Source organism: Malania oleifera, chromosome 1, assembly GCF_029873635.1.
Source record: "Malania oleifera isolate guangnan ecotype guangnan chromosome 1, ASM2987363v1, whole genome shotgun sequence".
NCBI classification, from domain to species: domain Eukaryota; kingdom Viridiplantae; phylum Streptophyta; class Magnoliopsida; order Santalales; family Ximeniaceae; genus Malania; species Malania oleifera.
Genome location: NC_080417.1, coordinates 135002050 through 135026470, shown reverse-complemented (window position 1 = coordinate 135026470; position 24421 = coordinate 135002050). Strand labels below are relative to the sequence as shown.

The window sequence follows — 24421 nt, the reverse complement described above, 5'->3', positions numbered from 1 at the left end:
ATTGTTATTGACAAAGTTAGGATATTTAATTAGTATGATCAATAAGTAAAAAAACATTCAATATCAGATTGCCATAATAGTATTTTTTATGGATAAAAAGAATCGATATTTTAAAATAAGTATTATCTTAAAAAATATTTTACTTTTATCATTACAAAATAAATGCAACTGCAAATAAACGTTTACGGTTGAAACTTAAATTTTTGAAAGCATTTGTTTTTCTTTTGGAACGCTAATAACGTTAATCCTATGAATCAATTGATATCAGTAACTGAAACTAAAAAATAAACAATAATTTGTGTTAAAAAATGTAAAAATAAGAAATAACTTAGCAAGATTAGTGACCATTTATTCGTTAAAAATAGGAAAAAGTAAACAAAACTTTAAAACTTACGAGTGCTTAAATTTAACCCTATTAATATCAATTTGAATCGGAAAAAAATTAACAATATTTATATATTAAAAAAAACTTACTTCCCATATTTATAATATTCAAAAATCTTAAAAGCGCTCATAAAATATTCTCAGAAGTCTACTTTATATATATTTTTGATATTAAGCAGCATTTTCCTCATTTTTTCCCGGAGAACTTGAAATTAAATTACTAGCATTTAATGGCGCGTGGCCGTGGGGACACGGAAGAATGTCTCAGTTACATTGGGCTTCACCGCGCTCTCTCTCTCTCTCTCTCTCTCTCTCTACCCTTAGTTCTTTCTTCTCTCTCCAGTGGAAGCTGCCGTACATCTCTTCTTCTTCCAGTATATTTTACTCGCTTCAGATTCTCCTCTACATTTTCACCATGCGGGTCTCTCAAATCTGTACTTGTGCCCTAGATCCATGCATTCCCTCGCCCTATCCACTTGATCAATCTCTAGGGTTTTCATTCTGCACTGCGTAACTCTACTGCTTTGATGAACTGTACAACCCGGACAATCATTGTCGAGGTACTGTTATGAAAATTTCAGGGACCGTGGGGTTTTATTTTTGAAATTTTGTTCGTCTGCTCTGTGTTTTGCATTTATATTGCATATTTGCTTCGCAGGGGGTTGGTTTGGCTGTGTATGTCGTTTGGTGATTATTGGAGTAGGCATAGCATGAATTGAATCTTTAATTTTATTTGAAGATACTTTTTGTTACTCTTTTGGGATGTTTCTTTTCGATTGATTGTGATGATGATGGGCAAGGCAGAAATGGAAATTGAAAAATCGAAAGCTTTTATTGGGTGATAATTATGCTTTTGAAGGAAGGAGTTGCTGCATAATGAGTTGCATTTGCTGAAAGAGGAAATTTTAATAAGGTTTTCTAGGTGATTATCTTTGGTGTTGAAGGAAGATTTTATTGGTGCCAATTTAGTTGTGATAGTCTACGCTTGCTAGAGCAAGAGGCAAAAGATTTTATGGGGGATAATCTTCCGTTTAAAGAAGGTTTTTGTTGCGGCTTACTTGGTGTGTAATGGGTTGCGTTTGTGGTAAGCCCTCTGCTATTGAAGACAGTAGGGAGAGCCCACGAGAGAGGTTGTCCAGTAAGGCCCCGTCGGATGTGCGAGTGCCAAGGGTCACTTCGTCCCGGAGAGTGGAAGCATATCGAGTGAAAGATAGGTTGGACAGTAATGATGGAAGAGCTATGCTAATTGAGAAGCAAGCGAATGGGTCAGTCCGGTTACATGGTGAGAATTTCGAGAGGAAGAGGGAGAAAAGTGAGTATGCTGTTGTTGCTCACCATCCTGGATTGAGCAGCATTCCAAAAGCAACAGAAGGGGAGCAGGTTGCGGCAGGGTGGCCCTCTTGGCTTGCTGCGGTGGCTGGAGAAGCTATCAGGGGATGGGTTCCTCGGCGGGCAGATTCTTTCGAGAAGCTGGACAAGGTATGCTCCTTTATTGTTTTGATAGCAAATCTACATTCACTGCATGCTGCAAGAATAAGTATCATGCATACTAATGATCATCATGATCGCATGCTTCTGTTAAATTCAATGTAAGATTGCATTATTATTCTAATAATTGAGTTTTAATTTGGGTAATTTTTTTATTCCATCCTAAATTCAATACTTTATGGGTTGCTAGTAGAAGTACCTTACTGAATTGGACAATGCTAGGGTCACATGCTTGTAGCACCTGTGGCCTATCTAGATGAGAGTTCAAATTTCCAAAGCACCATAAAGGGTGCGTTCAGTTGTTACAGTTGTATTGATTTTTCCCTTGGATGAGCCTAGCTCAACATTTAAATTTGAATAGCCATGGTAATTAATGTTAGAACGAAATGATTTGAAAAATTTGATCATTATTTGTTTAAATAACAGATTTTAAAATTTATATTTTGCATGCAAAACAGAAATTTTCTATTTTTAGGTATTATTTAGAAAATATGAATTATGTTGGGCCTTAGTTTTTTACTAGAAAACTTAAATTGAATGTTTCATAAATTTTGAACTATCAGATGTGGTAACATTATATGGATCAAATCCATGTATTTATTTTGGAGAGTCCATTAATTATTGCAGTTTGAAGTTTAATGTGAGTCAATATACTACTATATTAGTGAGCATTGCCTTTTGAGGATTGAGAAAATTCATAGTGTTCCCTTGGGAGTGAGTGTCTGGCTAGCATCTGCTCCACAAGCCAAGTTGTACTTCGCTAGTGGCATCAGTGGATGTGTCCGCTTCTCAGATGTAAAACCCATTTGTGATGGTCCTTGGAATACTTTATGCCCCAGGATAGAGTTGAAAACATAGGAGACTCACATTGGCATCTTACTGGATGTTATTGTATTTAAAAAGAAAAAAAGAGAACATGATTAAATTGGATTTCCTGAAAGCTTCTTGCGATCCAAAATCTTGACCCCATCATATGTGTTCTATATTCTTTATCTTTCTTTTTTTGTACCACATTTATGTTTGACATGTTATATTAATTTTGCGGGGAGAAGGGGGGCCAAATCTGTTTGGTCAATTTAGAAGTTCTTACTCCAGCTATTTTTGAATTGGATTCCCATGAAAATGTATATCCTTAATAAATAGTTTATCTTATTTTCTATTAAAATAAATAGTTAATATTAGAAACAGGGTGCTATGATTCTTAAGCTTTCTCATTTTATGTTTTTTTTGAAATGCACTACAAAATCTAGCAATCTTTAAACTAAGATGTGAGAGCCAGGCAAAGCTTCAAGCCAGCCATTAATTAAAGGGTTCAAGGATCAAATAAGAAAAGCTAGCAAAGTCTGATTCCAACCATCATAAACTAGTCCAAGCCCAAGATAGATAGCTTTTAGGCTTGGGTGTACTTTGAGGGATTTTTGGGCATGCTTGAATCTAGTTGAACAGTTTTCATATGGCTATTAAATTTAAATGTGACTGCATGCTATTCAATCTCTCACTTAACATAATCTGTTGCCAGGTTGTTTGATCCCATTTGATCTTGGAAAATTCCTGATATTGCAACTTCAATGAAGTCTCCACTCTCAAGATGACATGAATGGAAAAAAAAGTTGACCGATCTTTGAGAGCCTCGAGATTTTTTATTCTTTTCAATTTCTTCCAACATGCTGGCCTGCATTTTCATCCCCTAAAGACTTGTATCTCCTTATGATATAAATTATATCTATTATCTGTAAAATTATTATAGCAGTTCTCCTTGTATAACACCTCCCCAAATTCCCCATCCTTCAAGGAAAAAAAAAAAAAGGACAGTTAATCATGATGATTGGATATTTGGTTATCTTCTTTCGGCCAACGTATAACCCTGTAGGTAGTAAGGTGACACCTGAACTCCTTTTATTGCTATATGAGAAGTTTGCTTCCATTTTTTTCTTTGTTAAAGTGAATTATATTTTTAAATAATATTTCAATGGTGGTATCTAAGAAGAGATCTTCCTACCTCCTACATAAGTCGCTTCATGACTGGTTCTAATATTTGGCTGAGCTTTAAGGCAGAGCCTGCCAAGCTGCGTCAGACTTCATTGATTTTTTTTTTTGTCTTGCAGATGACGCGTTTTTTGTATATGGTTGCTTTGGAGCCTTTTTTCTTAAAAAATAGTTTTTATTCTTTTCTTATCCAAAAAAAAAATAGAGCAGAGCCTCAACAACCAAGCAGGGAGGATAATATTAAACAAACCAAGATGTTTTCCAGCCTAAGTAGATGTGAAGAAGCCTGATCGATAAATGAGATTATCATTTATATATAGTAGATAAATACACAGCACCTCAATTGTAAATTGCCTGCATACTCCAATTTCAAACCTCTCTACATTAGCTACTATAAGGTTGCCCTTGCAGTTTGCTCACTCAACGGGCACATTACTGAGAGCAAATGAAGAAGAGATGTTGCATCTTCTCGTCTTAAAATACTTGAATGCTCTATGATATGGTTTGAATATCAGTTACCAAACTCCAAATGCGTACTTCATTGCACCTATACAAGGAAGTCTCAGTCAAATATTATTGATCTCTTGCAGTTTAGAGTTTGTATGTGACCTCATTTCCTTGGTGTGGTTATTTATTTGAATTTGCCTGTCGCCAACAGAAGAGTTTGAATTTTAAGAAACCAGCTCTATTGCTGCCTTCTTCAGTGTAGGAACTAAAAAGTTAGATTATGATTTATAATTTTGCACAAACTTCCATTACAGAGAGGGGTACAATCTTTAACATCTGCTGGCCCCATTGATCAATTGGCTGTCTGATGGTCATTGAATTGGTTGCCTGGAATGATATGAAAAATTGATATATGTATTTGTAAGACATCAAAGTATTGGACCCATTTCTATTGTCATTTTGAAAATTTTATTTGTAATTCAAGTATAGCTGTATAGGGTGATATGACGTGGTCTAGATAATAAAAAATATATTAACAGAACAAACAAGGTACGATGAGAGGAGGACAAGATAACCTGATAATTTAACTGACTTGCTGTTTAAAACATTCAGTTTTTCATTGAATATCAGAATATGGTGACATCTCGAAAATTTCCAAAAATTGGGTTGCTATTGACATATACCAGAATATGTTTGTCAATTGGTTCTGTATTATGTTGGTTATTGATACTTGCGTTTGAGCTCTTATAAATTTAATCACTGTTCAAGTAGGAATTGCAGAAAGGTGAAAAGAGTTTATAAGCAGAAATGAAATTGTAGGGAATGTCGGGATAAGGGCTTGTTTGGCTTACTTAAGTTCTATGGTGAAGAAGTGGCCTGCTCATATTCTAGTTTATTGGGTGCAACCAACCGTCCATAGGCATGGCTCATTTCTCCATTCCTTATTTGAGCACTGTAGACTTTTAGGCTTTTAGCTACTCAATTGTCTTAATGATGAATTGTGTGAAATTTGTGGCGACACTTCATGAATTTGAGTATAGATCTTTCTTTTCTATATCAATTCTGTAGGTCAACATGATATCTTTTCATTTATCATCAACTTCTCTTCTTTTTAATTTGACATAGCTTTTTGCTTGTCTTGGGTGGTTGTATGATGGCCCTCTATTTTGCACAGATTGGCCAGGGAACTTACAGTAATGTTTATAGGGCTCGTGATCTTGAACAAGGGAAAATAGTTGCATTAAAGAAGGTTAGGTTCGATAATTTAGAGCCTGAGAGCGTTCGATTTATGGCCAGGGAAATTCACATTCTGCGCAGGCTTGATCATCCAAATATTATAAAACTGGAAGGTCTAGTTACTTCAAGAATGTCTTGCAGCTTGTACCTTGTTTTTGAGTATATGGAGCATGATTTGGCTGGTCTTGCATCCCATCCTGGTCTCAAGTTTACAGAGCCACAGGTACTCGCTGAAAGTTTTCAGTTCATTATAACTGCAATTCACATTATTCTTCAGTTTTAGTTTTTGTTCTCTCTAACTGAAATTAAATGTGAATTCTTTACTAATTGTGTTTCCCCAGGATTATAATTGTATCAGTTAATGTGATTATGTTATTTTAATGTTGCACCTGTTTAAAAACTGTTTTGATGTGGCATCACAGCAGAACGCACAGAAATTCAATCATCCATTTCCCCCTTCCCCTTGATTCCATTCTTGAAAAATAATCCAAAAAATATTTTTTTGATAGAAAAAGAAGAGATTTCATCAATTAACGAAGAATGCGCGAGAAGGGGCATAGGAAATCCTCCTAAGAAGAAAAGAAAACAAAAAAGATAGAAGTACAATCTAAATAATACAGCCAACCCGTCCCGGCGTAAATCTGAAAAACCGACCCCTTCCAAGCAACCTGCTGTAAAAACCCATAACAAGAGCATATACTGAGTCCTATCCTAGGGCAAGGGCCAAGTCATCTTCTTCCCTGCAAAGATATGAGCATTCCATTCCAACCAAATAACCCATAAAACAGCAGAAAGTCCTCAACTCCACAGAGCTGAAGTGCTGACTATTACTAATCCTACCAAAGCCTTGAAAGGAAATAGTGAACAAATCCTCCACTTATTCTGGACAAACCTAGCTCTCTCCACAAATGCCAAATAATTTTTTTTTGACCCTTTATGTAAAAAAGAAAAGATGAGAAGCAGCTTCTGAACTATCAAAATAAATAGTGCACTCATCCAGGGATAAAGCCTTAAAAAGCTTCATACTTAGGACAAATTGTTGGTGTTAAGTGTCTATTAAGAACAACCAACCGAATGAAAGCCTTCCTTTTAAAAGGAACTTTGGCCTTCCAAAGACTACGATGAAGCGAAAAGGGGCATGCTTTCTCAAATCAAAAACTCAAAGAAAGATTTACAAGAAAAATATCTCTATGAATTTGGAACCCACAACCAAGTATCCTAATTGGAAGAGGGACAACCCTCCAATAAACGCAACAAATTCGAGAGTTCCCCTATCATTAAGAGATCTCTCCAAATGGAATCCCAAGAGAAATTATCCCCATTAGTGATCAAAAAGAGGAAATAACATTATTGTGCTATGAGGAAAGACGATACAGATTAGGAAAAGAAATGAAAATTGCAAAATCTCCCACCCAAATGCTTTCCCAAGAGCGAATGTGAGACCCATTACCCTCAACAAAATAATCTGAAAAATATAAAGAATGAGTTCATGGAGTTAGTCAATTAGGAAAAACTAATATTTGCATTAGATATGTAGATAAGATATCAGTTTTCTAAAATAGCAAACCCAAAACTCTTGATTTCAAACTTCTCAAAGCTAGTGTTTAGGTCAAATGTTCAATTAAGTTTTATCATCTTTTCAAATCTTTCCCATTTGCATACGTTGAATAGTTATATATTGTTGGTCACCCACTCAACAACTTAAGCTTTTAGGTTTAGTTGCGACTGAACATGGTATAATTGCTCCGGCTCTGGGAGATGTTAGGTCCAAGTCTGGTTATATGTGTGTTCCTGTGTTATGTCTGTGCGGTGCACTTTATTCTATTTGTGTTTAATCACCTTTTTTCACTACCTAAAAGGCTTGGTTTTTATATCAAATGTTGACTTAGCAGTATAAAATGATGATAATCAAGAATGCATTAGCCAATTCTCAACCAGCTTCCCCATATTCCTACTTTTTGTAATTGCATCAATCAATTTTTCCTCAGAGGCTATATTATATTTTAGGCAAAAGAAATACCTCCCCTGAGGTTTGGCAAAAAGACAGGGACTTCCCATGAGGTTTCAAAAATTCTAGAAACTTCCCTTGAGGTTTCAAAAATGCCACAGATTTCCTTTGAGGTTTGGCAAAATGACACAAACCTCCCCTTACGAAAAGACAAGTCTTTTGAGGGGAGGTTTGTCTCTCTTTTTCCAAACCAGGTCCCTGACATTTTGAAATTTCAGGGGAGGTCAATGGAATTTTTGAAACCTCAAGGGAGGTCAATGTCTTTTTTTCAAACCTTAGGCGAGGTAGTGTCTTTTGCCCTTATATATTTTAATCCTGTTTATGCTCCTCAAAAGTTAAGAAACTTTCTTTTGCTCGGTGGAATTTTGTTGTGATGAAAATGTGCATCAAAAAATTTGTTCTTGAGGCTAACTTCTATGTGATGGATTTGTCAACATCAGATAATACTGGCTACCTTTTGACGTGGGAACCAACTATCCTTTTAGCACACATTGGAAGTTGCACTGATGGTAACCTGTACCATGAGACTCCCTCCCTTCCCCCCCCCCCCCCCCCCACAGCAAGAAAAAAAAAGAATTTTCAATTTGCAATTTATTGCTGAGACCAAAGTTTGAGTGTTACCTAGAACTAGAATGTCTGGTTCTGAAAAAAAAAAAAAATACTACTATGATATGACAAATATCCTAAAATTTTGTTGGTGAAACGTTTGGAGATTGAATTTGTATGTGGCAGGTTTTCCTTTTTGAAAATTTTTGTGTATGCTTTCTTCTTTGAATGCACTGTTGTTATCAGTGAAGCATAAGAAGCATAAGAACAGAAGGCTTCAAATAGCGACTGGTGTCATGATTATTAATGATAGTTAAAAGAAAACTGAATCATAACAGAAGCTTATGGACAAAGGAGGTTTGTAGCCGTATTTCACCTGTAGCCAATAAACTAAGCTTAAGAAACATATGAACAGAAGGCTTACAGTAGTGGACAACAGTGCTACTAAGCTTAAGAAGCATATGAACTGAAGGCTTACAATAGTGGATAACAGTGTGAATACTGATCCAAGGAGGCGACATCGTTGATACTGTGGTCATGCAAAGTGTGTACACGCAAATGTGTCTAGTCTAGTTGTAGCAGACTTTATGTTTAGGGGTTGGCTTGTAATATTCAGGAATGAAAACATTTTTATTAATCATAACATGGATTTCAGGAATGAAATATTCTTCTTCTTCTTCTTCGTCCCAAATTTCAGGAATGAAAACATTTTTATTAATCGTAATATGGATTTCAGGAATGAAATATTCTTCTTATTCTTCTTCTTCTTCCCAAATTTCAGGAATGAAATCATTTTTATTAATCATATCGTGGATTTCAGAAATGAAAATATTTTTATTAATCATAACATGGAACGGACAAGGAATGCATTACCAAATTTCAGGAATGTTTGCTTGAGTGACCCTTTTTTTGGGTAAATCATTGTATTCTTATATACAATTTCTATTCAATTCCCACCCTATTCCATTACATGAACAGCTATTCCACGTTGGATCAAATAATACACATTTCTGCTTGAGTGACCCTTTTTTTGGGTAAATCATTGTATTTTTACATACAGTTTCTATTCAATTCCCAGCCTATTTCATTAAGTGAACAGCTATTCCAAGTTGGATCAAATAATACACGTTTTTGCTTGAGTGATCCTTTTCTTGGGTAAATCATTGTATTCTTATATACAATTTCTATTCAATTCCCACCCTATTCCATTACATGAACAGCACCTAACTTCAACACATTAATGTGTATATATGCATAAGGGCCTTTGACCAATGATTCAACGGTAAGGTTGCTTCTTCGTGACCGGTTGGTCATGAGTTTGAGTCCAAGGAAACAGTCTCTTTGCATAAAAGCAGGGGAAAGGCGCAGGGAGCCTTGTGGCCTGGCATGCCCTTTTTTTATTTTTTATTTATTTTTTCTAGTGTAAGTATATACACACATATGTTGACGGTGATGGTTCTTTTAGGCACATTTTTCAATTTTTGTATTGATTGGTTGATTTATTTTATTCACACTGAGTGAGTTGGTGTCTATGAGGATTTTGTGCATGTGTCATTGGGGTGTGGTATTGGTCTTATGCACATTGGTGGCAGTGGTTATGTGAAGTTCAATTCAACTTTGAACTAATTGTTTTGTTTCTTTATTTTGTGCTGGGTGAGTTGGTCTCTGGGAAGATTCAGTCCAAACATCATTGATTTTAAGATGTTATCCGTATATTGAATTGCTATGTTGAATCCAATAGGTTTATATTCTTGTTGGGTTTTCCAGACTTTTATGTACAGTATAGATATGCACACACACATATCAATTGCGATGGTTCTTTGAGGTTTATTTCAATTTTGTATCGATTGATTGATTTATCTTTTTTCATACTGGGTGAGTTGGTGTCTCTGATGATTTTGTCTGCACATCATCTGGGTGTGATATAGGTGTCACACACACACACACACAAAAAAAAAAAACACACTGGTGGCATGGTTTTGTGAGGTTCATTTTGACTTTAAACTAATTGATTTGTTTATTTTGTGCTGGGTGAGTTGGTGTCTCATAAGATTCTGTCTGCACCTTGTTGCAATAATATTTTGCTCATTATTGGGTGCTTGTACTAAATTCAATTTCAGACCTTCAGTAACCTTTCCATAGTCTATTTATCAGTCATTTTCTAGTTTGCATGATATACATTGCAATACTCAAAATTGGGCTAATTAGAGTGCTTATTCACTGCATTAGAAATATAGACTATTATGGTTCAAGAATGTTTTGAAAAAACCTGTATTTCATTCGATCCCAGTCTCCAGGCATGAAAACCAAACATTTAAAAAAATTGTGGATTCATCCAATCTTTCCACATGCACATCCAAATGTTGTAATTGCATTCCAATGTTGATTGTGTTCAGTCTATTCCCATTCTATTTTGTTCTAGCCTCAATTATTCACCATTAGATCAACACAGTGTCACAGCGGTGGAATTCAAGATGGTGGTGGTTCCCTTAGTGAGATTTCATTGCTATGTCCCCACCAGCTTTGCCTATACTATATTATATACATTTATTTATTTATCAATAAGTTATGCAACTGTTAATTAAGGGGAACCAAAGGGTGCCTACTGCACACCCATGCAAATAAAATTATTTGCAAGCCAGAAAATAAAAAAAAATATAATTTCCTCTGAGTGTTCATCACCGTCAGCACTAGCAAAAAATATAAACAATTTAGCCATCTATAAATCTTTGTTCCAGTCCTATTTGATAATTTTGTATCCTCAAAGACACTTGTATTTCTTTCTCTCAACACAATCCAAAAAATGGAAACAGGGAGGTTGACTGCTTTTTCCCCTTCTTTGCTGGTCTTTATTTGTGCTTAGGTCCAAAACTTAGCAATTGTCTCTGCTTAAGTCCAAAGCTGCTCCATCATATTCATAGCCATATTTAGAAGCATTTTAGCCCTCTGGCAGTGGAGGAAGATATACTAGTCTGTCTCCAAGGTTATATTCTTGTTGGCTAGACTCTTATTCTGATGAAGTGCAAGGTAGTAATCACTCAATGGTCAACATTTTCCACTTTGTTGTCCCAACTCTCAATACTCCATATCTCAAAATAAACCCACACCAGAGCATTTTAGCCCAGTGGCACTGGAGGAAGCTGTGCTTGTCTTGTTGGCTAGATTCTGGTATTGACGAAGTTCAAGGAAATACTCAATGGTCAACATCTACTGCCAGGCTGTACCAACTCTTAACACCTGATTCATGAGCTCTTTCTTGGGTTTTGGGTCTTTTACCCAAGGGTAAACTCTGTTGCTATTTTGGATCTTTCACCCAAATCTGAGCTCTCAATTTGGCCTTTTCCTAATTAGGTGTGAAAAAGCTCTTTGGCATGTTTGGAGAGTGTTGAGTGTGCCCTAATTCTTTGAAGGTTTTTTTGCACTTATTTTAGAGGTTTTGGACGATGGACTTTGTGGTGCTGTTTTGTTTTTGCCGTCCTATGGTTCCTTTGGCTTGAGAGAGATGCTCATATTTTTCAGAGCCACTCTGGATTCATTGATTTTATTTGGGACAAGAATGTCTTCTTCACTTCTTTTGTGGGTTTTCTCGTCAGGTTGTTTTGGTAGTGTTGCTTTGTCTATTCAGTGTGATTGAATTCTCGGATGTTGAGCATGATTGGATGGCTTTGTAGCCTCAGTTTACTTCTTCTTTTTGTATTTTTAATGATAAACAAAGAAATTTATTAGAAAAGGAGAAAAATAGTTCAAGAAGAAATATCCTGTCAGAACTGTGAGAATAAGAACTTTTTTTGTATTTGTTTCTTTTTGAGGTTTTTTACCATATCACAATTTAATTGGGTGCATCCCAAGTTTTCATCATTTCCCAGAAGCACAGGTTCTAGATACTCATTTGAAACAAATAAATTTTCTCCATTTGTTAATATTCTCACAAGTATTTTCTAAACATTAGTTCTGTAAAATAGTTGGACAACCGTTTTCAATTGATAACATCTTGAACCATCACTAGTAAACCATCAAAACATATATGGAATATAGTATCATACCTGAACATTTCAATTCAAGAACAAAGGAGATTGAATTAAAATAATGAATCCATTTCAAAAGGAAATTGCTGATACAATTTTTAAAGAGTATAGTCAAAGGATTTCCATATCTTTTTAATCATGTTGAATCCATTAAATGGGACATCAGAGTCCCCAAATCAAGTAGAAAAAATAAAATATGCATATAATCAAAGAATTTCATTGAAAGAATTCAATAACCTTCAATTCATAATAATATAATTATGTTAAACGAAAACCTTTTCCACTTAAATGGGACATTAGAGTTCCCTCTTATGATTGATAACATCTCCTTTTTTTTCATTTTCTTTTTTCTAGCCTTTTTGTTGAATTTTATCCATTTTGTCTCTTCAAAACACAAACACTACTCTTATTTGCTAGGTCAACGCCCTTGGTGAAAGACTCCCTTATTGTCTTCCTTATGCTTAGCCATGTCCTACTCAGTCGCACTAACACACACCACAGCAAGACATATTTGCACCTAGGCCCGCTATTGTTGAATATTTACTAATCTTGTTTAATTAAATTACAATCAGACCCAAATCTCTTGATGTCTAGTTTAACTAAAAATAAAGTAGCACTTCTAAGCATGCCAGGCATGCATTAAATAAGTTTTAAGACAAGTTACTAAATAGAACAACCAAATTTTGCATTATATTGGACTTATCTTGAGAAAATTTTGATTTATGTGAAAATTGAATCAGCGTCAATTGCTTTAAGGAAATAAAATCTCTGTTATTTATTATTTTGAATTCAAATAAAAGAGCCTATCTTTTTTTTTTTTGGAAAAAAAAAAAAAAAAACCTTTCATCTGCATCTGTAAACATGATTAGTGGAAAATATAGATAAACTTTTCATGTGCATATGTGTTGTCAATGCTCCTTAAATGCTCCAAATTTGGAGTCTTCAAAGGCCAGGATTTCCTGGATTCCCCCTCGGCCTGACTTGCATGCACTTTCACCCTGTAAATTTGTGTGTTGGAGATCCAGCTCTGAGGTTTATTTTATTATCTACAGGTGAAATGTTATATGCAACAACTTCTCTGTGGACTTGATCATTGTCACAGCCGGGGTGTTCTACATCGTGACATAAAGGGTTCTAACCTTTTAATTGACAATAGTGGAATCTTGAAGATTGCAGATTTTGGTTTGGCAAGCTTTTTTGATCCTCATCAAAGTCAGCTGCTAACAAGTCGTGTTGTGACCCTCTGGTATAGGCCACCGGAACTTTTACTTGGAGCCACTTATTATGGAACTGCTGTGGACCTCTGGAGCACTGGCTGTATACTTGCTGAACTATATGCTGGCAAGCCTATAATGCCTGGAAGGACTGAGGTATGTTGTTTATTTTCCTTCTCCTTGCCATACTATTACAATTGATGTTTGGATAGCTCAATTTTCGTGAATTCATGGTGCTGCACTCTGATTTTCTCTTAGTATTGTCCTCATCATTTGCCATCAGATTTTTTTTCCTCTTTCTTTATTTCTATTTTTAATGATATGTGCATGGAATTTGACATACCCTTTTTGATCAACACTATTGGGAGCATGTAAGAATTTCTATATGTTGAGAGAAGGAAATGGGGAGGGGTGGTGTAAAGGTTCCTCTACTTTTCATGCTTTATAGGAGGATGACTTATCCTTCCCTTTTTATCTCTTTGTTCTCTTCAATAAATGTATTCTTTTGATAATAATGTTGACGTAGGTCTGGCAGCAATTTGTCCGTGTGGCGGAGACTCAGGGTGCGATTAAGTCATAGTTATAACTTACAAGTCATAATGTGGCACTTGAGTAGCTTGAGTTTTTAAGAGTAGCAGGCATTTTCCGTTATAGCTTTGGGTTTAGTGGACAGTTAGATCAAGGTCACAGTTTAGTTTCCAGGGTAGGTGGCAGTTGCTCCTTTTTCGGTGGTTATTTATTTATTTATTTTTTTGGGGGGCGGGGGGGTGTTGTTGGATGTAGTGTGCCAGCAGTCTGCGTGCTTGGCCAAGGCCTGAAGTGGGGTTGAGCCATATTTGAGATGTGGTTCTTGGGGTTTTCCAATGTATAGGAGATTTGAGTAGCTGTTTCACTAGGCTATAATTTTTGGTGCAGTGGTCAATGCCCAGTCATACAGGATGCTTATTTTTTAGTTTTCTTATGTTTTTTGCAAAATTGCTTTATGTTCCTATATTGCTTAGAAGTTGTGGAAGTTAAAGGATTTAAATGGAGTGGTAGTAGCGAAAACTTATATTTCATGTTGGTGGACAATATTTGCTTGGTATTGGGGAATGGCTTGCCCTTGAATCCTATAGTTGTGCTAAATAAATACCTTCATGATGAAGTTGCTTTCCATTTCTATATGATTCGAAGTTGTCAAAGTTTTTAAGGAATGTAAATGAAGTTGTAATGGTGAAACTTGACAATATTGCTTGGGATTGGGGAATGGTTTGCCCAAGCAACCTATAGTTGTGCATATAGATAATTCTATCAATCTCGGTCTGAGGTATGTTTGTGGAAGGGAACTGATTTATGAGGGAGACTCTTCTGCAAGTTCCCAGCCCATTTAATTCCCAGTAAGCCGGTCACATTATTTTGTTCAGACAGAAGAGATTTGATTGCGGCCTTTAGAGATTGATATAACCTCTGGGAGATTGAGTTTAGTGGCTTTAGCTTGTGATATATTGCCTTAGACTTAAATATTCTGATCTCAGAGTGATATTTTTTATGCCCTCGAGATATTTTGGACTATGCCAAGGGAAAAATGGAATTTTCCTCTAAATTTTGAGAATTACTTGAGAGAAATTGTATCTGATTCCAATAAATAGAAGTTTTTCTTAGAGATTTTCAGAATACTGATGTGATCCTGTCGGCATCAGTTCCAGATTTGTTGATCCTGCTAGCATCTGTTCCAGATATGCTGTGATATCTTGGAGAATATAACGATCTTGGGCCCAACTCCGACGAGGTATTGTTCGCTTTGGTCCACTGACTTCACAGGTTTATCCTATAAAAGGCGCCTCACATTGTTGGAACCCAAACCATCCTTATAAGCCCAAGATCTCCCTAGTGTACAACCGATGTGTGACCGTGACATTGCCATCGTCAAAGTAGCTTACACCTATGTGTAGGATCTACTGACATGATAGTACCCCTAGGGTGGCTCTGATACCAAATGTAATGGTTTTGAGCTCAACTCTGGTGAGGTATTGTTCGCTTTGGCCCATTGGCCTTACGGGTTTGTCTTATAAAGACGCCTCACATAGTTGGAGCTCAAACTATCTTTATAAGCCTAAAATCTTCCTAGTACACATCCAATGTGGGACCATGACATGCTCTCCTACCCGATCTCTGACGCCCTCGTCAAAGTGGCTTACACCTTTGTGTACCTACATGATAGTACCCACAAGGTGGCTCTGATACCAAATGTAACAGTCTTGGGCCAAAGCGGACAATACCTCACTGGAGTTAGACCCAAGACCATTACATTTGGTATCAGAGCCACCTTGGGGGTACTATCATGTGGGTGGATCTTATGTAGAGGTGTAAGCCAATCTGACGAGGGTGTCAGAGATTGGACGGGAGAGCATGTCATGGTCTCACATCAAATGTGTACTAGGAAGATCTTAAGCTTATAAGGATGGTTTGAACTCCAACTATGTGAGATGCCTTTTATAAGACAAACCCATGAGATCTATGAGCCAAAGCGGACAATACCTTATTGAAGCTGAGCTTAAGACCTTTACATTAACTTGGTTCGTTCGTCCTGCCTTGTGCTCAAACGAGAAATCAAAGTTTGCCAAGAATTCCTACCATAGACCCTCACTAGCTAAAGCACTCTTGCTTAACTAGACAACCTAAGGTTTACCACGATTTGCCAATAGAACACTTTCATTGTCATTGAAATGTAAGCGGAAGCATTAAGCAATTCATGAAAGCAGTGGCATGAAAGCGGTAAACATCGAAACAACGTAAGTAACACCTCAGTTAACAATGTGTGTCTAGTGAGGAAGGCAAGTAGGCTAATTATGTTTACAATGATTGGTGAGTTTTCAGATTGATGAACACTCACCCTCCCTTAAAGAGATTTCTATGCAATTCTCACTCTAGCACTAGGAAACATCAATATATCTGAAGAGTCGTACTCGCCTTTAGCCTAGGGAAAAACTATCTTTGAAAAATAACCTTACACTAGTATATACATGATAGTAACTCATCCCAAGCACATGAGACAAGTGGCCATAGGCAAGCATAATGCCCTGAACAAGCTTGGCTTATGATGCTCCTCCACTTATGCGGTTGACGTCCTTGTAGACTTTGATGTTAACCTCAACTTCTTTCACGATGGGAAATTGATTTGGTTCCTGAAAATTATAGAAAAGACTTGAGTCTGAGATGAAAGCAAGACTGGAGGCACTTGGTAGGCAGAAAATACACTAGTAGCTTTGAGATGTTGAGATTCTTTGCAAGAAGTTTAGAGTGTTCATTGATAAGTTGGTGGGATTGGAGGAAAGATCTCCTATAATTGCCAGAAAACAACTTAAGAGACTCGAACCTCTCCATGTGCTTATACTCAAAGTTAGTTAATGTTATTTGTTATCTAATTGGTAAGCTTGTGAATTTTCCGTTGGTCCATAAGTTTGTTGCTTCATGCATCAAATCTTATTTTTGTTTTCCTCACAAATGAGTGAACCTTTGTGTTCTTTTGAGTTTTGATTTTGATGGTTGTTCAGATCTTCACTACTTAGTTTGGCTAATTGACGAGGAGAGCTGTTTTGATTGGTATGGATTTTCTAATCAACAATGCGTCCTGTTTGCTAAATGAAGATTTACCGGATTGGCAAAAGAACATTGGCAAAAGATTGAAAGGGTCATGGTGTATTGACGAGGACCCTGTAACCACTTGGTCTGAAATGAAGTACTTTTTAAAAGATAAATGTGTCCTGAGTTCTTATTGGAAACAATTAGTAGGCTAGTTGTAGAACCTAAAACAAGTGTCTTCTTGTGTTTTTGGATATTTTTCTAAATTTAACAGCACAAAGATTGTCATCGTGTTCAAATCCTTAGAGGAAGCGAAGAATCCTATCCATTTGTTTGAGGTTTTTCACACGGCTTTGGAAGCTGAAAAATTTCTATAGGTTTCTGATTGAGCTCTAAGAACATCCCGTCAAATGTTAGGGAGTTTCATCAGCGTAGAGCACGTTCTAACTGGTCAAGAAGGCAGGAGACTCAACTTGTTGAAGATAAATGCACCATTGTTTCAAGCGTTCACTTGAGTAGTTGAGTGTGAAGATTACATCAATGATTTGTATGTTTGTAACTTAATGCACTAGTTTTGACCCTTCAATAAATCACAAGTCTTCTCATTAAGATGAGTCCCTGGACTTGCATTTTTTAGTGACTTTAGACACAGTTGATGCTTCTTCTAGGATATAAATTAGACCTAGTCGTTGATGACTTCCAATGAATTTCAAGTTGAATTGCCAACAATAGAGACTAAAATGTTTGTTAATGATTCAATTGCAAACTGCAATTCCTCACTTTTGACCCATAGAATAAGTCATGATTATCGCCCTAGTTTCTCTTAAAAATTCTTTTTTTTTTTTACCGAGTTTGTTGTTGAGAATATCCTCAAGATGATTTGATGCAGCTGGCATATGGAGGATTTTATTTTTATTTCTTGGTTCTTATTTATGGTATTGCCATGAGGTTCATACGTCAAGATTCTTGGTTATTTCTTTTATGAAACTGGTATTGCGGTATAATTAGTTCTAATTTAGTTTCCTTTCCTTCTTAGCATTATAAGCCTATAAAAGTCCCTTACGTATTAGGTTTTAGGGGGAGATTGGAATTGAAATTGAACTTGTAGGTTGTCGTTCTTGCATCAAGTGGTATTAGAGCAGATTTTGATCCTACATGACTATCAGTGTTATTTGACAGGGTTCACAATTTTAACTCCAATCACCATGGCTGTTGGTGTTTGAAGGGTTATCGACAAGCTTTAACTCAGATTTATAGGGTTCAAAATTTCAACTTAAATCACCCTGCATCCGCAGCCATCTCCACCACCATTTAACTTTAACGTTCCGTCCACCATCTCACCATTGATTCCATATTTTACAATAGTGGCAGCATTTTTCTTTGGGGCAGCCTCAGCTGGATCCCTTCAAAGCCATCAAAAGGTTTCATCTTCTTCCTTGTCGATTAGCTACTGCTGTCATGCTTCCCAAACCCCTGTGGCCCTGAGTGCTCCACATTGTTGTAATTGTTGTCATCTTGAGTTAGTCATCGTTGGCATCAAATTCCTCATCATCATCAGCATCAAATCTTCAAATTTTCCCACAAACAAGCTATGCCGTCACCGCTGATGCTGGAATGAAGCTTTCTGCTTCGTCCAATGCCAATGCCTTGAGCTTCATCATCTGCCACAAATGCTCTAGAGCTGCCACTGTCATTGTCGATTCGCAGCACTCTGCCGCTGTTTTCATGTACTCGTTGAAGCTGGCTTTGCTCACTAGTCACCACAGCCACCTGCAACTTCACATCAAAATCTTGTTTGTTTGTTCACTGAGCATTGGAATAGAGCAGCACCTGTAGGAGCAGAGATGGAGCAGCCCCTGATCAACTACCGAAGAAGCAGCCTCATTTTCATTCTGATCCTATTAGTAACTAACTGGTTTCAGCCAAAACCGATCTAAGCAGACAATCGAACTGACTCAGGAAGACTTCGCTGGATAGATCAAACTGGGCATCCGGACTGGTTCGTACCAGGGGAAAAAAGAGAAGAAATATGGTGACAATGGACCAATTTGATCCAGCTGTCCTCAAAGTGATTCGGGTAGCTTCTCTCAATTCCCATGTTACTTCCCAAAATCAAAGTATCTCTAGGTATTAAGGTGGGAAAAAGGAGGCTGTTTTCAAGAAACCTGGACTGTGATGAACCCGGAGAAGTGACTGGCTTTATTTTACCACTTGAACTGGTGGGTCTAACCAGGGATGTCAATGTTATATATAACTATATTATAATTATAACATTACAATAATGATTCATGAAAGATAATATTTCAAATATGTGGTCATAGATTAATAATCACGTAGTAACTACTTATAACAAAAAAACAATTACTAGCAATAATTTAGATAAAGTTTATAATTTTCTATTTATAAAAATATTATTGAAATCTGTATGTGTGTGTGTGTAAGTTAGTGCATGTGTAAAAATAGGTGTGATATATATATTTTGTTGAGGAACAAAACACAAGGAATCGCTAGCTCATTTGGCCGCGCCTCTTCTCTCTTTTGAGGAGGACTTGGTTATGAAACCTAGCCTTTGCAAAATTGGGGCAAGTTTTTTAACTATTAAAGGGAATTTTGTCAGCCCACCTGGTTCACTAAACAGGTTGGACCGAGTTGACTGAGTCTGGCTGGGTTGACTCTGGTTCTTTTCTTTTCTGGTTTGATGACATCACTTAGAGTGGGAAAGTGACCTGTTTCGGTCCGACTAGGTTGTACCAGTCAGCCCAGCCCTGGTTTTTAAACTATTAACTATGTCTTCTTCTTCTTCTTCTTATTCTAATTTTCAATAAGGTTTCTTTTTCTATGCAATAAAATTTATAAAAAAATGAAGCTATCTCTAAATTGATCCAACTCAAAAACAAAAGGGAGTTGTCAAACCGGATTGCTATTCAAATACTGTTTGTATCTATAAGATCCTGCCTCCCCCAAAGCAAACTCCTAGCAAAGCCACAATATGATGTCAGGTTGTCTTGCCTGAGTTCAATGGTGAGGGAGACCCAGAGCTGCTCTTTGAATGGTTCAACCAAATCAAAAAATCTTAATTTATCATGGTGTCTGCTTGGAATAAAAATGTTGGTATGGCTGTTCTTTATGTCAAGGGCCTCGCTTGTACTCGGTGGCATATTCTTATTCATCAGCATTGAATACATAGGCAAGCTCCAATTACCATGTGGAACTTTATGCGGAAGATGGACGACAAATTCATTCCTATCAATCATGTGTGAGAGACGTGCTTCAAGTTTTGTGCCTTGACCCACAAGATAAGGATATTGATGTATACACACTTGAGTTTCACAATTTAGTCGCCTGATGTTCTTTTGATGAAGATGAACAGAAATGCATCATTTGGCACCTTGGACTTTTTTGATGACCTATGCATTGAGCTACAATCCTACAATTTTCATTTTGTAGATCAAGCAGCTTACTCTGCTAGGAATGTGGAAAAAAAGAGTTAAGAGTATTGGAGGGGTACTTGTAAGCAATGTCTTCTTCGCATGAGCCTCCTCCTGCCTCCATCAAGCCATTTGGTTCTAAGCGGATTAGATGTTTCCTAATGGATTGGTACAATTGTGGGCAAAAGGACACTCTTATCAGAATTGCCCTACAAAGAGTCGTGTTGCCATTGTAGAGACAACCAAAGATTCAGATATGGAGCCCTTGGCGAGAACTACACTGAAGATTAGATTGTAAATGCACTTGAATTTTCCGAGGATGAAGATGAGGAGGGTAATGTTAGCTAGAGCATGTGTCGGGCCTAACTCGGGATTGGGTTCTTTTCTATCACTAGGGAGGTTATGCAGCCGGCATATGGAGGATTTTTTTTTTATTTTTCGTTTTATTTTTGGTATTGTATCTATTATTAGGGTAAGCCTATAAAAAACCCTTATTTATTAGGTTTTTGGAAGATTGAAATTGACAATTGAGCTTGTTGGATCTTGGTCCTGCATCATGAGTTCTCCTACATCCATTGAACACGTGCTTTCATCACTCGTTTCTCTCCTACCAACATTTTCCTTCATCAAATCTAATGAAACATTTGCTATGATTTTTCAATATGGACTGGATGCATGTTTACTTGATTTTTGTTAGATTTGGATGCTGAATTTCTTGCTTGGAGGATTTGTTAATTTAACAAAGGATGTTAGAGCCTTATATACTTGCCGGTGACTTCACTAGATCAGCTAGTGCTTCTCATGTCCAAGCTCTTATGCTGTTGCCATTGATGTTTTCACTTTTGGATCATGATATGGATGGTTTTAATTGAAACTTTCAAACGATGAGTTTTAGTTGGAGGACTTTTTGCTATGTTCCAATGGTGATAGGGAATGCCCTATACTTCATATGCCAATTTTATTTTTGCCAGACCGTTGTGTTGTTGCCAATATTTTCAAACTCGAGGTTAATTTTTATCTAACCAGGGGAGTTTGATGGAGGACTGCCTATAGATAATTCTAGGCCATTGTATTCAACTGGAAGATTTAGACCTTAGATATTTATTTTGTTTTCTCCAATCTGAATATGTTAGAAATTTTAATTGATGTAGGATTTTTTTTTATTTAGGGGTATTTTGGTCTTTGAGGTTACTTTATAATTTTGATTGCTTTGTAGTTATTTTGTAATTTTTGATTTGTCTTAATCTTTATGGTTAATTAGCTCCTTTCTACATGGGCTTGTGGATTTAAGGGATATTGTTTTTTGGAGTGATTGAATTGCCTAAGCTCTTATCTCTCATATTGATATCTCTCTTCTCCCTTCCCCTCGCATTCCCCTCCCTTTTTCTTCTTCTTCCTCCTCTTCTTTGCATTCTTTTTCTATCCTCACTTTATTCTCAATCCTTGCCCTACTTTTTTTTCTCTATTTGCCTCTTTCTCCATAGCTGGATATAGATGAGTTTTGTCTTGATCCTTGGTGCAACACTTGACCTGTTGAAAGCTTTCTTTTTAATTTTCTTTGGTGGCTTTTGCTTTTTAATTTTTAATGTTGTGGTCTGAGGTTTCATGCCAATGACAGTAATTTTTTTGCCATACATTTTCTTTTCTTCTGGTGTGAGCAAGGTTTGTTCGGTCTACATGTTTGATCTTTGCATAACTAGGAGATGAATTTGATGGAGTAACTTTTATCTTTCCTATTATAGTTTCGACAATTTGAATTTGGAATAACATGAGTTGATGTGGTTGAGCTCATCCCCCACCTTGCGGTTAAGTTAATAACTTTTGGATATGGCCAGCTCCTACAGTGTGATGGACGGTGCGTACAGGGCCCGGGAAGGAATTCACCGCCGTATTGCTGTTCAGCAATTACTTGTGATTCCGGCTTCATGCAGGTGAGTTGCCCCCGACAATCTGAACTACGGATGGGTTTTGGAGTTGGCTCACCCTCACTGGATGACATCAAGTTGATGATAAAATACATACGCATTCCAACGGATATTACGCACTTGTTACGCAACAACCCCTTAGAGCCCTTAGAGGAAGGGCTTGGTGCAGGGGGGGTGGGGGTTGAGGGCAACTGGTAGGAGAAATTGGGATTTGGACTCTAGAAGGATTTGGCGTTGGTTATATTTTCCAAGTGATGCTTACTCATAAATCTGGTCATATTAGAGCTCTGTTGTCCATGGAATGACAAGACTTTGCATGGTTGAGTTAAATCTCTTAACTTTTCACGGCAAGATATCATGTCAGTAAGGCTGGAATGCAATCTCATGTTCTAGCATCCAACCAAAATGCATTTTTGTTTGACAGCATTCTTGGGGATATCTGTTACTTTCAGGAATCTGATTACAAGGGAATAAGAGCTTTAATTGATCTTTTATACCAGATCTTACAATTTGATTCTTTTTCCTCAGCTCTTGAAAGCAATAATTCTGTCTATTATTCAAATCTCATTTAGACAACCATGCATCCCTCTGGAAATTGATTGCATTTTTAAGACTTCATTTTTGGTCTGTCATTAACGAAACTATAATCTTCCTGTGTATTTGGTCTGTTTGCTTATGCAGTAAGTTTTGTTATGTAAAATAAATGATGTAACCATTTTTTTTTATGTTCATGGTGTTTCACTAAGCTTGCATATTTCTGCGTGTAGGTGGAGCAGCTGCATAAAATATTCAAGCTTTGTGGCTCACCTTCAGAGGATTATTGGAGGAAATCAAAGTTGCCTCATGCAACCATTTTTAAGCCCCAACAGCCTTACAGACGCTGTGTTGCAGAAACATTTAAAGACTTCCCTACTCCAGCTTTAGGGCTTATGGAGATCCTACTTTCCATAGATCCGGCTGATCGTGGATCTGCAGCTTCTGCCCTCAGGAGTGAGGTATGAAGAGGATCTGCATCTAGGATTCTTTAAAAAAGCATAAATATGACACTTATATGCTTTGTTTGGTCTATTATTAGAACTTCTTTGAATAGTTTGTGCAGTTTTATATGCTATCATGAATATCAGCTTTGTTTCAAATGTCAGAGAATTTTTCTTGTATTCATTTATCAGATTTTCTGTAAAATTAATCATATTATTTATTTATGGCTGTTTAGGAAATTTCCACTGCCAAATTTTGTTTCCCATTTGATCTCATGGAATGCTTGTTTGAACTTTCATTGTGTGGAGTCTTGACTTGTTTCTGCTAATATTTTCCAGTTCTTTACAACAAAACCACTTCCCTGTGATCCTTCAAGCTTGCCCAAGTATCCTCCCAGCAAAGAGTTTGATGCTAAAGTACGGGATGAAGAAGCTAGAAGGTGCATGTTACTATCATTACTCTTACTAGTTCATAACATTCACTATATCCTTCATAACAGTGTCATAAAAGGCTTAATTGGGGCTTATCACAGGAGGAGGCATGCCTAAAATGCCTTGAGGCTTAGTCTGAAGCTTTAAATCCCCGAAAAAGCCTATGCATTACAAATTGATGCTTGTGCATCTGTACAAAAGGCATGCATGTTGCGCCTTTCTAGTTGATGCTTATCATTTTGGGTGTGCAAATCTCAAGCTAAATTTGATTAGAAAATTTATTCATGTGTTTATATGAAAGGGGTGTCCTAAAATGACTTCATGAGTTTGATCTCTGAAACTCCTGAACCTCAAACTTCCCAAAATTATTGAGTTGTGTCTTAGAGCTTGAAAATAATTCGTACTTTGTAATGTTATAGCTGCTTCCTTGGCATGGTTTACTTAATAAATTCAAGTTAGTATTCTATGAATGGACGGAAACTAGTTTTACAAATATTGTATTTTTTTCGACATTTTATTAATGTTTTTCTTACTTAAAAAAAAAAAAAAATTTAAAATTCAAGTAATTTATTTACATATTTTTTAAAAAATGAAATTCTCAAAAGGCTTACCTTTCGACACCTTAACGCTTATGCATTGCCTCAATAGGGTCAAATGCCTTGCCTTACATCTTTGCCTTATAAAGCATCGCTTCTTAATATGTAATTGTAACTTGCAAGGGCTTTGACCTTTTAATATGATCATATTGTACTTGGAAGGAATTA

General features: G+C 36.6%; 1 protein-coding gene across 2 annotated transcripts in view; it reads left to right on the top strand.

The window, feature by feature from the left end:
- Positions 1-627: 627 nt before the first annotated feature.
- Positions 628-24421, top strand: part of LOC131161350 (probable serine/threonine-protein kinase At1g54610) — a 33960-nt gene continuing 10166 nt past the window's right edge. Inside the window, exons 1-6 of one of the 2 annotated variants that reach the window (XM_058117059.1) lie at positions 628-944; positions 1043-1863; positions 5480-5764; positions 13173-13490; positions 23016-23243; positions 23565-23665. In XM_058117059.1, the coding sequence (XP_057973042.1) occupies positions 1453-1863; positions 5480-5764; positions 13173-13490; positions 23016-23243; positions 23565-23665 (1343 nt within the window). In that variant the 5' untranslated portion in view covers positions 628-944; positions 1043-1452. Of the gene's footprint in view, positions 1864-5479; positions 5765-13172; positions 13491-23015; positions 23244-23564; positions 23666-24421 lie in introns of both variants that reach the window. The other variant, XM_058117068.1, reaches the window with a different exon arrangement.